The sequence below is a fragment of the Pleurodeles waltl genome, chromosome 2_2 (assembly GCF_031143425.1).
Source record: "Pleurodeles waltl isolate 20211129_DDA chromosome 2_2, aPleWal1.hap1.20221129, whole genome shotgun sequence".
In the NCBI taxonomy this organism is placed as follows: domain Eukaryota; kingdom Metazoa; phylum Chordata; class Amphibia; order Caudata; family Salamandridae; genus Pleurodeles; species Pleurodeles waltl.
In genome coordinates this window covers 159440651-159454973 of record NC_090439.1, presented here as the reverse complement: position 1 = coordinate 159454973, position 14323 = coordinate 159440651, and the positions used below count along the sequence as shown (strand labels likewise).

At 45.0% G+C, this 14323-nt stretch overlaps 1 protein-coding gene across 5 annotated transcripts in view; it reads left to right on the top strand.

Annotated features, from left to right (window-relative positions):
• The first annotated feature begins 853 nt into the window (after positions 1-853).
• LOC138281115 (uncharacterized) overlaps positions 854-14323 on the top strand; it is a 415049-nt gene continuing 401579 nt past the window's right edge. The window contains exons 1-2 of one of the 5 annotated variants that reach the window (XM_069219553.1): positions 854-959; positions 7249-8657. In XM_069219553.1, the coding sequence (XP_069075654.1) occupies positions 7311-8657 (1347 nt within the window). In that variant the 5' untranslated portion in view covers positions 854-959; positions 7249-7310. Of the gene's footprint in view, positions 1017-7197; positions 8658-14323 lie in introns of all 5 variants that reach the window. The other 4 variants (XM_069219552.1, XM_069219551.1, XM_069219550.1 and 1 more) reach the window with 4 other exon arrangements.

The following is a 14323-nucleotide window of genomic DNA, read 5'->3' as shown; positions in this document are numbered from 1 at the left end:
AGAGCAGGCAGTGGCCTCACAGACCACTGCCTACTCTTAAAAAAATTAAAAGACACTTTCCATTTTTTTTAAACACTTAACGTTTTCCTTTAAAGAAAATAGGCTGCATTAAAAAAAACATAAATTTATTTAAAAGAAACCACAGACATGGTGGTCTGCTTCTGAACCCAGCAGGCCACTATCCCTGTGATTTTAGGATTCTCAATAGGTCATTAATATTCATGAGCAGTCCTGCCAAGGCATCTCGTATTAAAATAACGCATTTTCAGTCATTTTCCCGCACTACTGCAAGCCTGAGTCTGTCATGCAAAAGAATCATTTCCTGGATATAAAACTGTGTCCTAATTTCGCACTTTGCCAGGACCCATAAAAACTGAGCTCCGAGTAGTGTTGATAAATGGCCACAAGATGTCGCTACTGTACAACAGGACGTGTAGGACTCTCGATCTGTTCTGACTTGGAACTATCTTACTATCACAGAAACTCATATCCACATCAGGCGAACTGCGGAGATTCTAAGAGAGAAACACAAAACCACCCACCAACCTGTTTAATGTAAAAAATCACTCCCTACCCAAAGTATAACATCAAACAGATGTGAGTGTCCAGCTCCAAAATACACACATTAGTACATGGCTGTTTGCGATTACCAAATAGTGAATGAAAAAAATCTCTATTTGGTGATCGCAAACAATTACCTACGTACATCTGGCCCAATATTTTGAAATTTGAAGACAAACCAGAATGTGCTTGCCCAATCCAGCATGGCCGCTTCTGGCGCCATTCGGAGATCAGGCAGGAGGAGCTGTTCTGGCAACCTAGAGGTGGTTTCTATTTTCAAAACTGTTTAGGTGACGGGACCGCGCCGGAAACTGCCTTCCTTTCATCGCGCGAGAGCCGTCGACCGGCCGGAAGAGGTTTGGCGGAAGCGCCTGCGCCGCCATCTCCCTGGATTTGCGGTGAGTGAGGAGCGGGAGAATATTGTCTCCACTGTAGGTATCAGTGCAGCATCCAAGGTGAGCGAAGAGCTGGGTTCTGTATTTGAAGTCATTTGTTATAAGAATTATCTACTAAATGAAGCCGTCTTTTGGTTTGCTTAAGTCCCAGTTTTTCATCGCATAGTCACGAGTCTTGCTGGTCCAGTGGCTTTGCCTCCTCCCAACCTTAAATTATTCTGTGTTCTTGAAGTTGTTTTTAGTGTTTCATCGCGTGTGGTCGCTGCAGTCCCACCAGGTGAACCATAACGGCTTTCGTTTTTCTTATCCAGCTAGTGCTCGTTTCCTCTGCGGCCTGTTCGCGGAGAGTTAGCACATCTTTCAGGGACGTGAGCATTGCTGTACCAAAACTGCGATCGTTGTACTCTTTGTTTCCCATTAATTCAATGTTAGCATTAAACCGCAGATCTTAATTTTTGCAGTTGCGCGCTTCCGCATATAGCATGTGTTTTTACTATTCGACAATGCGATTAATGTATACCCAGAGGGTTACAAATCGAGTTCACTGTATGTTTTTTAGTCTCTTATCTCTTGATTGTTTATACTTTTTACTGCTGTCAAGTGGTATTATGCAGTGTGTGATGTTTCAGCTAGTCGTAGTTATTTTATGCACTCATTTTGCTTTCTGGAATATTTAGTATCGCGTGTAAGAAGCTTGGAAAGTACTGAAAACCTGAATTGACTGACGATGTCACACACGCAAGCAGTTGCATAACAACCACATATAAGCCAACACTCTTGATTCAGACGCGAGACTAGCGGTTTCAAGGCTTGTCTCCCGGTTCCTGCATGAAAAAACCCGATTCCTCTGCAGGCTTCGGCTGAGGGGGACCTGGTTTATGTAACACAGCTTGCACTGCCAGTATCTTGTAGGCTAGCACCCATCACTTGCATCCTGCTCTTTCTGCCTGTCATAGCGCTCTCTCCATGCGCCTGACAGGTAAGGTTAAAAAAAAGTTTGCATATCAAGTAGCTGATCCTGCAGCAGACTTGGAAATCTCATACACAACAGTAACCAGATTCAGGCCCCAAAAGAAATCAGTGGGGAAAATACACACTCCTATTTTTATTTTTTTTCCTCTATTGAAATCTTTCCTCTTCTAAAATGTCTAAAAATGTTTGCATGTATGCAATTAAGGCTGGCAGCGTGTTAGTTCAGTGGAAGTAAACGGAATGGCCAGCTCCAGTTTGGCAGTGCGACCATATGTATATAATATTAGGCTGCACTCCGCGGAGTGGTTCAGCAACCCAACTTTCATATGTATGCTTTTTGTAATTGGTGGACTTAACAGAACCTCCACTAATGTGGTTTTTCTGGGAAGTCATTGTCCTTGCCAGTGTAGTCTATGTAACAGCATGTGGCTATAAGGAGGTGTGGTATGCGCACAACCCTTAAATCGGGTCTATCATGCCCCCATGGGTTTGCACACGTTTGAGATGGTTAGAATGGTGATGTCTCGTATGTTGTGTTTAGATTTGTGTGCTTGCTTACGTTTATGGTTATGACGGTGCTTTAATATCTGATTGCGAAGGTGTGCCTGTATGAAATTGGTCGTGCTGCTGTAGATGGGTTGTGATATGGTCTGTGCATGCATCTCTTGCTTAAAGCTGGTACAGCACTGAAGAAAGCCATGGAAGCATTCCTTTTCAAACAGAACTGCAGCCTGGACCGCATAAGTGTGAGCGTCTTAAATATAGTGATCAGTTGTAACCTAAGATGTTTCAGTGGGGGTTTCAAAATAGAGTTGAGTAACGTGCAGCAGAAGTGCATATTCTGACACGTCATATGTGTATTAGAATGTAAATGTCTCCTGTGTTGGTTGATAGTATTGCTCCTTCTCTCATATTAAAGTTAACTACGTCCAGCATGGTTCAGTGTAAGAGGTGCAGTGTGTATATATAGATTTTTCAGTCAGTAGATGGTCAGTGGTCTTCCACTCGCTGTCTTGCTCAAAAGCCTTGACAATCAGGTAATTAACTGGTTACTATTAACAGGAGATGTTAAGCTACCACAGAGATACAGAAGGCTCATGTAAGGAAATGCCTCCATGGCATGGTTACCCCCTAACCTTTTGCCTTTGCTGATGGTAAGTTATAATTTGAAAGTGTGCTGGGACCCTGCTAACCAAGCCCTAGCACCAGTGTTCTTTCCCTAAACTGTACCTTTGTCTCCACATTTGGCACATTCCTGGCACTCGGGTACGTCCCTCGTAACTGGTACCCCTGGTCTCTAAGGGATGCAGCATGTCTTAGGCCACCCTGGGGACCCCTCACTCAGCACATGCACACTGCCTATACAAAAACCTATTGGCCTGGAATTGTCTCTGAGTGTGTGTTCCTCATTTATTGCCTGTGTGTATGTACAACAAATGCTTAACACTACTCCTTTGATAAGCCTACTGCTCGACCACACTACCACAAAATAGAGCATTAGTATTATCTCTTTTTGCCACTATCTTACCTCTAAGGGGAACCCTTGGACTCTGTGCATACTATTCCTTACTTTGAAATAGTGCATACAGAGCCAACTTCCTACACCCGCTTTCTCCCCTCTTATTTGCGCTATATGTGGAGCCTCTTGCGCAGAGATTGCTGGATAGTCACTTGGTTTCCGGGGTGAGGTTTGGCGGACACCACCATCTCATCACCCTCTATGCGGATGATGTGATCCTTACCCTGGCGGAGCCTACGACCTCACTGCCAGCACTCATGGAGATAATAGTCGAGTTTGGTCGGGTCTCGGGATTCCGAGCTAATATGCAGAAGTCTCGGGTTCTCAGTGAGACCGGATCATGAGGCAGATTTGAGAGCTAGCTACCCCTTTCTCTGGTCGTCCTTGAGTCTTTCCTATTTAAGAGTTGAGCTAGCGACCTCGGTCGCTAAGACAGCGAGCCGGAACTATGCGACGCTGGTTCGTGAAGTCCAGCGAGATCTTGAATCATGGGGGGAGGCATAAACTGTCTTGGCTGGGTAGGGTGGCGGTGGTGAAGATAACTATCTTGCCGCGCATTCTCTATGTATTTCAGGTGCTTCCGCTAAGTCTTCCCCCGAGAACGATTGCTACTCTTCAATCGGCGATGGACGACCGGCGTGGTTATCGCGACGGATGCTGTACCGTACTAGGAGTGGGGGAGGTTTAGCGATCCCTTGCCTCCAGCAAAACTTTCAGGCGACACAGCTGCGTTTTCTTTTGGAGTGGAATCGCCTGCTCACTGAGAAACATTGGTGCTTCATGGACCAGGCTGTAGCGGGCTCGCATATATGGAAGGAGCCATGGCTTCGACGCCGACATAGGGCAACTGGACTTTATTCCTCCCCCAATTACGGGGGTCACACTGCGCACATGGGATGCAGTGGCCAGTCGATCCGGCTTGGCGTCTTTCCCATCCCCGATGACTCCCAAAAGCGCAAATCCAGACTTTGAGCCCGGGCTTCGGCTGGAGGCCCTGAGACGCTGGCACGAGGGGGGCTGTAAAAGGGCGGGGTGTCTCTTTGACGAACAGGGGGTCTTGTCTTTTGCACAGATGAGGGAAGCGTATGGCTTGACGGGGCTGATAGATTGATGTGTTATCAGATACGGCACTGGGCACTGCAGCCGGCAAACAGAGCGTTGATAGATAGACACCTTACGCCATTCGAGAAATGGATCCTGTTAAAGAAAGACGATAAGGGAGTCATCTCAGAACTTTATCAGCTCTTACAGTGGGACCAGCGCCCGCCTAAGACTAGAGGACAGTTGAGATGGGAGAGGAAGTTCTCGGACGAGGAGTGGGACAGTATTTTCTACAGAATACATCACACAGCCTATAATGCAGCGGGGGACGTCATACAAGGTGGCCTCCTAGTGGTACTACACCCCGGCGCGTATACACACATGGGACCCTGCTAAATCTGACCTCTGTTGGAGGAGGTGCGGAGGCACGGGTACACTTGTGCATCTTCTTTGGCACTGCCCCGAACTTCATCGCTACTGGGAGGGCATTATAGACGAGATTGACACAGCGTTTCACACTAAGATCCCCAGATTTCCTTCATACATCTTGCTGGGGCTGCCTAATCCCCTTACCTTTCCCCTGAAGTTGTTGAGGGAGACAGATGGATCTAGCACTTAACGCAGCCCTACAACTGTTCTTAACCATGTGGGGGTACGGATAGTTCCCCGACACGTAACGCGTGGCATCTGAAACTCTGGTTTATTCTTGCCATGGAGAAACTCACATTGGCCTTGCAGCAGCTGACAGGGGTGCTTTAAAAATAATAAACAGATTTGATCCATAAAATACATTTAAAAGAACCATCCATATGAAGTAACCGCAATGGTCTAAAATAGACACATTGTAGTGCCTTATTTGAAATTAGAAGGGGTGTCTGCAGTGAGTGGACAACAGTGTACCTTATAATTTTTTGACAAATTTCACAACAGAGGACATTTTTTTTAGTCTGTTTATAAACATACTGCCACCAGTAGCGTCTGAGTAACAAGAAATCTGTAGCTGCTACACCAGCATGGGCAGACACAAAGCCTCCATGTGCAGCCATTATTAAGTAATTAATTCATTAATTATTCAGGCCTGCGATCTTGTTTGTGAATCACTGCACTCCCCTTACCACCCCCCCTCCCCCCAACAGGAATGCAGGCAAAGGGAATATTTTGGGCACTCCAAGAGAGATAGGAGTATTTGGGTAGAAAGTTATTTGTTAAACGTGTGCCGCAAGCCAAAACAGTGACAGCTCTGGTGTCTTCTATTCCCGAAGTTGCTCTTTCTTTTTTATGAGATCAGACGTGTTGAGCGTTCATTTTGGTTTCGCCTCGTCCCCTTTCTTTCTCACTTTCTGTCTGAAGTTTACTTAACAGAACGAAGAGGACATGCATCAGAATACTGATACCTATTAGGCTGTTTTAATTGTATCACAGTTTTGTAAACTGTAACTTTTTCAGGGGACTCTGGTTGCGAGAATCCAGTCCGTTTTCATTTATTTTATTTTTTAAACATCTCTTTTAGAAGACTTTTGTGTGTCTGGTTGATGGTCTGTATCAGACTATTTTATTTTTTTAAAGATGTGGCTTCCCGGTCTGGTTCCCAAATTATCACGGCCTATTGATGTATATGTCTCAGAAATAATTTAGGTACCACTCGTTCCTGATCTGCAATGGGAACCTCCTCAAGACAGTGTATAGCCAAAGCTACTACCTTCCCTTTAAAATCTTTGAGGATACTGTGGCAGCATTGCTAATTAATCTCATCCCCAAAGCCAGGGTATGGGCTGCCCTGTGTTCATTTTAAATTTGTTTTAGCACTTAGGACAAAACAGCAATTGATGGGGTACTATGCGTTGTATATACAGCAGCAAAGACAGTACCCCATGTACCGCAATCTTCAGCTGGGAGAACCATACCAAGTGGAAGATACAGTGAGAATTCTAAGTTTATCTTGGGGTCCCGTATGGGGAAAACACTTTTCAGGCTTATTTGATCTTTGGGCAGTCCATAGCAGAATTACCTCCCTTGTGGGTATTTTAGCATTACTAGTTAGTTACTAGACTAATTGCAGGTACATCTAACTGTTGCTGCCCAGCTTGCAAAGCTTAATATGATTATATGTAAATATTTGCAGACGCTCGAGAGCAAGATTTGTGATCCTTTGCTTTCAAAATAAAATGTTCACAAAAATGTGACTAGGCAATAAAAATGTTTTGCTTCGTTACTGTGAAATTTTAGGTACCATTTCTTGAAGAAACATTTAGTAAAATGTGTTGGTGCGTGCTCGTATTTCCCAAAAATATTTATAATGGAAAATCGAGGGAACCAGTTTCAACAGGATTATGGTAAACATTAAAATAAACTTGCATTGGCAAAACCAATAGGTTCCGACATGGGGCTCAGCCTTTTTTTGGCAATGTCGTCTTTTTTCCCTGAACTATTTCTTACCGCTACCTCAAGCCCTCATTTGTAGATCTGCACATTCTTGTGCTAGTGGGGAAGGTATGTAAAAAGGCACCATAAAGAAAAGATGTCAAGGTATAAGCGGCCCATGCAAAAATATCTCCTGTTCCCCTGGATAGATTTGTCGATTTGATATCTAAGTTAAAAAATGTACTCTACTTTTATAAATTTTGCCGTGATTTTTACTCACTGTTGGTATAGAGGTAACATAAAGTGGCAGATGTTGACTTAAATCTTTTATCTTGTCTTGCTTTATAGTGAATTTTGAAGGTGACACTCAGATATTCATTATATTATTCCCTATGGCAGCATCTACAACCACTTGAACGAATTTCAGCTACGTCATCAGAAAAAATTCATCAAACCATAAGATGAAACGAGGCAGCACGGACTGGAGCAGCATGGACAGAAGTGTGTCGCTGGGCCACATAAACAGAGATAGGACAAGGGGCCCAGTGGACAGAGTTGGGGCAGACCGTGGACCAGTGGACAGGCATGAGTTTACCCGTGGCACAAATGACAGAGATGGGTTTGGCAGGGGCCCCAGGGATGGGGTGGGCTGGGGCTCTCTGGACCGGGATAGAACTGGCCGGGACCTCTTGCACAGGGATAGAATTGAGCAGGAGCTCTTGCACAGGGGTAGGGTTGGCCGCGACCTCCTGGACCGGGACAGGGTGGGCCGCGACCTCCTGGACCGGGACCGCGACAGGGTGGGCCGCGACCTCCTGGACCGGGACCGCGACAGGGTGGGCCGCGACCTCCTGGACCGGGACAGGGTGGGCCGCGACCTCATGGAACGGGACAGGGTTGACCAGTTCTTTCTGGACAGAGAGAGGATGGGCCTTGGTCCCTTAGACAGGGATGGGGTGAACCGGGGGCACCCAGACAGGGATTTAATCAGGAGGAGTCCTGTGGACAGAGAAAATATGGGCAGAGTTTCTGTAGGTATGGGAGGGTTGTTGCCTACTCCCATGGACAGGGGAGAGGTCGCATTGGATCACCTTGCTGGTAGGACTCATAGCTCCGTAGGCAGGGGTCAGTTGACTTGGAGCTCTATAGGTAGCGGTCGAATGACTCGCAGTCCTGTTGGCAGAGAGCGCAGTCCTGTTGGCAGAGAGCGCAGTCCTGTTGGCAGAGAGCGCAGTCCCATTATCAGGGATGAAAAGACCTGGGGATACATACCAGAGGCTATAATGGGTCGCGATGGGATTATCCCTGGCTTCATCGACCGGGGAGAGCTGGTTCGGGGCCCTGTGAGCAGAGATGAAATTGCCAGGGGCCTCCTGGCCAGAGATAAGATAGGTGGAGGCTCCATTGGTCGAGAAGGGATTGGCTGTGGTCCTATTGAACGAGATGATTTGGCAGGAGGCCCTGTGGATCGTGATGTGATGGCCAAAAACTTTGGGGTCCTGGGTGGAATAGCTAAGGGCCCTGTGGACTTGGAAAATAATAATCAGGATGTGACCTTGGGTTGTATGGACCAGGATGAAAAGTCACAGAGCGACATGGAGCCATGTGATATGGAGCAAAGCGATATGGAGATGAGTGATACAGAGCAGAGTGAGGTAAATCAAGGTGAAGTTAAGGATGAAACCCAAGACAAAGATGATGGTGCAAACCAAAGCCAAGCCAATGATGTGACTGGGGTTGATGCAAACAAGGAAAATGCAAAGAAAAGTGACAATCCTGAAGATGAAAAAAAACAATTTTACTGCGAGGTGAGTGAATTAAGTTTTATTGTGAAACACTACTTTAAACATTACCTTCCTAAGCCAGCCTTCGAAACTGACAAATTCCACTTAATAACATTTCAGTTTCAAACACAGCGCTAATGACTTTTTTTTATTTTTTATTTCATAATCTCATATAATGAAAGTTCTCCAGCCTTTTCTAGTTATTAATGCCATTCACAAAATCTCAACTTCATTTTTTCAAAAAGTTAAGTGAAATGTAGGAAAAAAAGTCTCGGGTCTATGTATACCTGTGTGTGTGTGTATATATTCACTTTGAAAAAAAAAATTACAGGGACAAGCTTACATTTTAAACATACAGAACCATGGAAATTCGCCAGTTATACTGTTATACTAGGGGTTATTTCAAGTAACTATAAATCGTACCCTAAGGTAGCTATAACTGGCGCTGCCTAACTGCTTCCCTGGTACTGCAGTTAAATAAGCACAGGAGCCCGCTTCGTTTTTGTTTGTTAATTTTCGGAGGATCCACTGCATCTCCTGCCCAAAAAACTTTCTAAAAAAGATTTTTCGCTCTGGGGTCGCCCTTCTGGGACCCCATTACCAGAGCTAAGAGGTCAGGGTGTCCCTACCCTAGCCCCTTTTCTTATTGTTTACCTTTTGTCTGCGATTCCTTGATGTAGTGTTGGCAGCCACTCAGATTTCAGTACGAGACCGGGAGGGTTCATGGAGGCTTTGCGTCCCTATATATACACTTTTTTTTATTTTTTAAACTTAAAAAAAAAAACACTGAACAGATTTACACCAAATAACAAAAAGGTTGCTTTCTGGACCAATAGCTACCTTTCAGCCAAATTTAATTCTGTCCTGTGGTTTGGGCACTATTGCTGTTCAAAGTCCCTATTGAAACATGATGGGCAAAAAGCGCCAAATTTTTAGGGAGAATTTTATGAAGATTATTCAACTGACCCAAAAGATATAGGCAAGTAAAAAAACACCTTTTCTATAGAAACTGTCCTAACTATAATTTTTTTTATTTTTATTTTTTTATAAAAAATGACGAACTCCCACAAATACCAACAGGCAGCACCTTGTGCTATGTTCTTTGATATTAGATCATTCCTTCTGACAGTCTCAAAGATAGTGTTTTTAATGGCACATGTGGCAAACTTAAAATGGCATTGAAGGTAAAAGGCAGGTACAACCAACTAGACGTGCCTAGCACAAGCCCACTGTGACAGACAACAGCCACAATTTTCTAAACGGCAGTATACATGTGTAGGAGGACCATAAGAAATCCCCTGTGTCATGTCACCCCAAAATGACTCACCATATTTTCCAAATTTTCAAGAGCACCCCCAAAATTAATAAACCTTCCTTTCGAATGCTGTTCACCTATCCAGTCTCTCCCTCTTTAACTTTATTGTAGTGGTCTTGTTGTTACTCCACTCCCAGGCTGTATTCCACTTCAATTCAGTACCCTAAATAAAACTGAAGTGGTGTTTTCCCAAGTGGAGATCTCCCCAAGCAAAAACTTTATCTTCACTTATTTTCTCAAGCTCCGGTGTAGTTTGTTTAGTTGCTCATTGGTGCTACCTTAGATTGTGTGACCGAACGTTCCTTGTTCTCCCTGCATCTGACACTGGTGCCCTCACACAAGGCTTTTTGCATTGTGTTCTTTTCATGATGGAGAATGTTTAATTATATCACTTTGAAATAAATGTGATTGAAGCATTACCTCCCTTCAGCGCAAAATATGTCTGACTTCATATCCTTGAGCATGCCAGGAGCACCACTTCGTTCACAAGTTCTACAGACAAGATCATGGCCTCTGTATTAGGCACGCCAAGCAATGTAACTTGGTCATGTGTGTGTGTGATCTGACTGCCTACTTTCTGCCAGATAAAATTAATTTGGATGCTGATCAGATGTCTTTATGATCCATATCCCACAATGTTTTCCAAACTAACTGGGAGAAAGACAGTGCCCTCAAGTGCTCTAAATCACCCTGAAGGATTAAGAGTGGATTCAAATAGTTCAATAAACTGAGCCACCATGCAGGTATTCACTACCACAAAGTAACTAAAACCAGGCAAGCTCAACCTAAGTGGTAATCCACTGAGTGAACCAACATCTCATTCTTGTATACGAAAAGAGGCGGCTTGCCACTTTTATAGGTATATCCCTATCGTATTATTGCAAGACATACTGCTAGTAAAATATCTAGCGGTTTGGGAATTGTCTTCCAAGAATCTGCCCCACTTGGAGTCACAGGGCAGTCATAGCACTACAGGGCCACAGCCATGGTGCTTGTTGCAGTTTGACACTGATGTCATTGGGTCCGTCGTTCTGTTGATCCGGAAACTGTGCCAGCAACTCCCTTTCTGCACTTGACTCAGATTAGCAAGGCTGAGCATTCAAAGGCTTCTCAGGGTTTTGCTTATCCAATATCTGCGGTGACATATGCAAAACCATCCTTATTAGTCATATTAGTTATTCTATATAGTTATATTAGTTAGACATAGGAGTAGTTCCCTGATGATTACTAGTGATCACTAGTGGTTACCCCACAGGATAATTGCTTGATCATTTCTAACAGTTCTTGGCAAACAAGATTGCACTGGCAACAGTGTTCTAGTGACAGATTACCACAACACGATCAGTCTTGTAGATTTAGACCCCACTATGCTTGCTTACTGAAACATGGCTTGTGTTGTGCTGCTGTGTGCTCTCATCGCATCTACTCTGGTGATATGGGAGCCTCCCTTTGGACTTTGACAGACTGTCATCTCTGGCTTCACTCCTGATGTCAGTCAGCTGCTTCTGGATGTTCCTTTAAATTGGGAACACAGCTATGCTTCTCCTGAGATGTCTGTCCGTCCTTATGCAGGGCTTGGCCTGCTCCTTCCCTTGGTGAACAGGTGGGCAGGCTTTTAGGTGCTAGGCAGATCTTCATCTACTCCATCTCAGGGATACAAGTTGTCATGTACACAGCTGTTCTGAGTACACTGCAGAGCACTCCTGTCCTTGCAGAAGGAGAAATCGGAACTGGAATAAAGTGGGGTGGTTTGGGTCCCACTTTAATTCTAGTTTGCTTGACAGGGATGTTGAATGCCTGTGTAAGGTCATAGAACCAGTCTGCTGTGGTTCCCTTTCAGACATCATTTTCTGACTTTGTTGCATAGACAACTTTTATGCAAAGTTATGGTTCTTACAGCATGTAGTGATGAGGTTGACTCCAAACAGGAGTATCAAAAACAAATGCATAATAAAGTTTTAAGTCTCTGAACCTGGCTGCATTAACCTTCCTCAAGCATCAATGAAAGACCAACGGGTAGATCCGACCTAGAAACTTCTGCATATTTAACAGAAAATAGCTGACTAGCCCCATCCCTAACATCCATGTCCGTGCTCAAGAAGAACTAATCAGCAGCCCTATAATAAAATGATTTTATTGTATTTTGAATGGTCTCCATCTTCTCCTCACGCCTGTCTCTGGATCTCCACCTGAACACCACCAAAATGCGGTCAACACGTTGCTGTCTGAGGAACCTGTACTCACCCTCCATCTTGTTTTGCTAATTCTGGGTGCATCTAAAATTAACGCCCCTGGTTCCAGCACTCCCTCACCAAACACAAAATCTGACTGCCATGCACATATTAATTTGCCGTACGTGCATTCTATACACATACAGAATTTCAGGGCAAGTGTCTAGAAATTGGAGCAATAGGGTCACATTAAAGTGGAACCTTAAACAATTGGAAGTAGTAGGCCGTACTCGGTCACAGGAAAAAGTTCTGCCCAGATCACATAGCAAAACTTTGCACTCTACCGCTGCTCCTTTGTGATCAGCCTGGGACATGAGGTGCTTGGTGTGCCACTCTAGTTCACAGGTGCAGTTCTCAGCCTTGACATTATCTTCTAGCCTTGGCCCCAGGCCACAATGCACACACTAGATTAGGATGTTGGCAGAGATAACAGTCAGGATACCAGTTTTACGTGTAGTTGGGTTAGTTCAGGTTGGGGTACATTCCTGCATACCAGTGGGGCGCAGGAGTGGGGGAGAAAGACGATCTTGCTGTCGCAACAATCATGCATAATCTGGATACAACTGAAATTCCTTCCACCAGTCCTCCTGCGCAAAGAGCCTCTATCATTAAATCCAACATGTCAGAGGCTCAAAATATAACGCATAAAGTATGTGGGATGGAGCACATCCTTCCTTTCTGACCGATGCAGCTTGAATTTCAGAGACTGCACATTATTCACCTTCGGAGAGGCTGAGATTACTGTGCAACAATTTAGTCCATGATGTAAACTGTAGCCCAAAGCTCATCTTTGAGTGCAAGGAAAATGCCCTATTCATTAGAGTTTAATAAGATATCTGTATGAAACAGTAAAATCATGGGTTCCTCAATGTTTCATGGCCAATCCATTCAGTTAAGTAGCTTTCAGAGATTAAGTGCAGAGATAGTTGCCGTTTGTGGTTTGATGCCAAATCCATCCACTCTTGACAAGAAAGACAGATTACCTGGTTTGGCCTATTTGCCCCGAATTGTATCTAAAACCATAGTGTGTCAATCTTTGGGAGAGTTTGAAAAATCTGATGAACTCAGGTTTTGCCTACCTTGTATATTTAGGTAGACTGTCTTCCTTTCTTGCCTATATTACCTCAATAGGTCTATCACCTTGCCCCACGATTTGTACAGATACCATTGGATCCCTGCTGTGTAATGGATTGTGTAAAGAAATGGCTCCCTGTTGCAGTTACCCCCCACTTTTTGCCTAATACTGATGCTGACTTGACTGAGAAGTGTGCTGGGACCCTGCTAACCAGGCCCCAGCACCAGTGTTCTTTCACCTAAAATGTACCATTGTTTCCACAATTGGCACACCCTGGCATCCAGATAAGTCCCTTGTAACTGGTACCTCTGGTACCAAGGGCCCTGATGCCAGGGAAGGTCTCTAAGGGCTGCAGCATGTATTATGCCACCCTAGAGACCCCTCACTCAGCACAGACACACTGCTTACAAGCCTGTGTGTGCTAGTGAGAACAAAATGAGTAAGTCGACATGGCACTCCCCTCAGGGTGCCATGCCAGCCTCTCACTGCCTATGCAAGTATAGGTCAGTCACCCCTCTAGCAGGCCTTGCAGCCCTAAGGCAGGGTGCACTATACCATAGGTGAGGGTACCAGTGCATGAGCATGGTACCCCTACAGTGTCTAAGCAAAACCTTAGACATTGTAAGTGCAGGGTAGCCATAAGAGTATATGGTCTGGGAGTCTGTCAAACACGAACTCCACAGCACCATAATGGCTACACTGAAAACTGGGAAGTTTGGTATCAAACTTCTCAGCACAATAAATGCACACTGATGCCAGTGTACATTTTATTGCAAAATACACCCCAGAGGGCCCCTTAGAGGTGCCCCCTGAAACTTAACCGACTGTCTGTGTAGGATGACTAGTTCCAGCAGCCTGCCACACTAGAGACATATTGCTGGCCCCATGGGGAGAGTGCCTTTGTCACTCTGAGGCCCGTAACAAAGCCTGCACTGGGTGGAGATGCTAACACCTCCCCCAGGCAGGAGCTGTAACACCTGGCGGTGAGCCTCAAAGGCTCACCCCGTTGTCACAGCCCAGCAGGGCACTCCAGCTTAGTGGAGTTGCCCGCCCCCTCCGGCCACGGCCC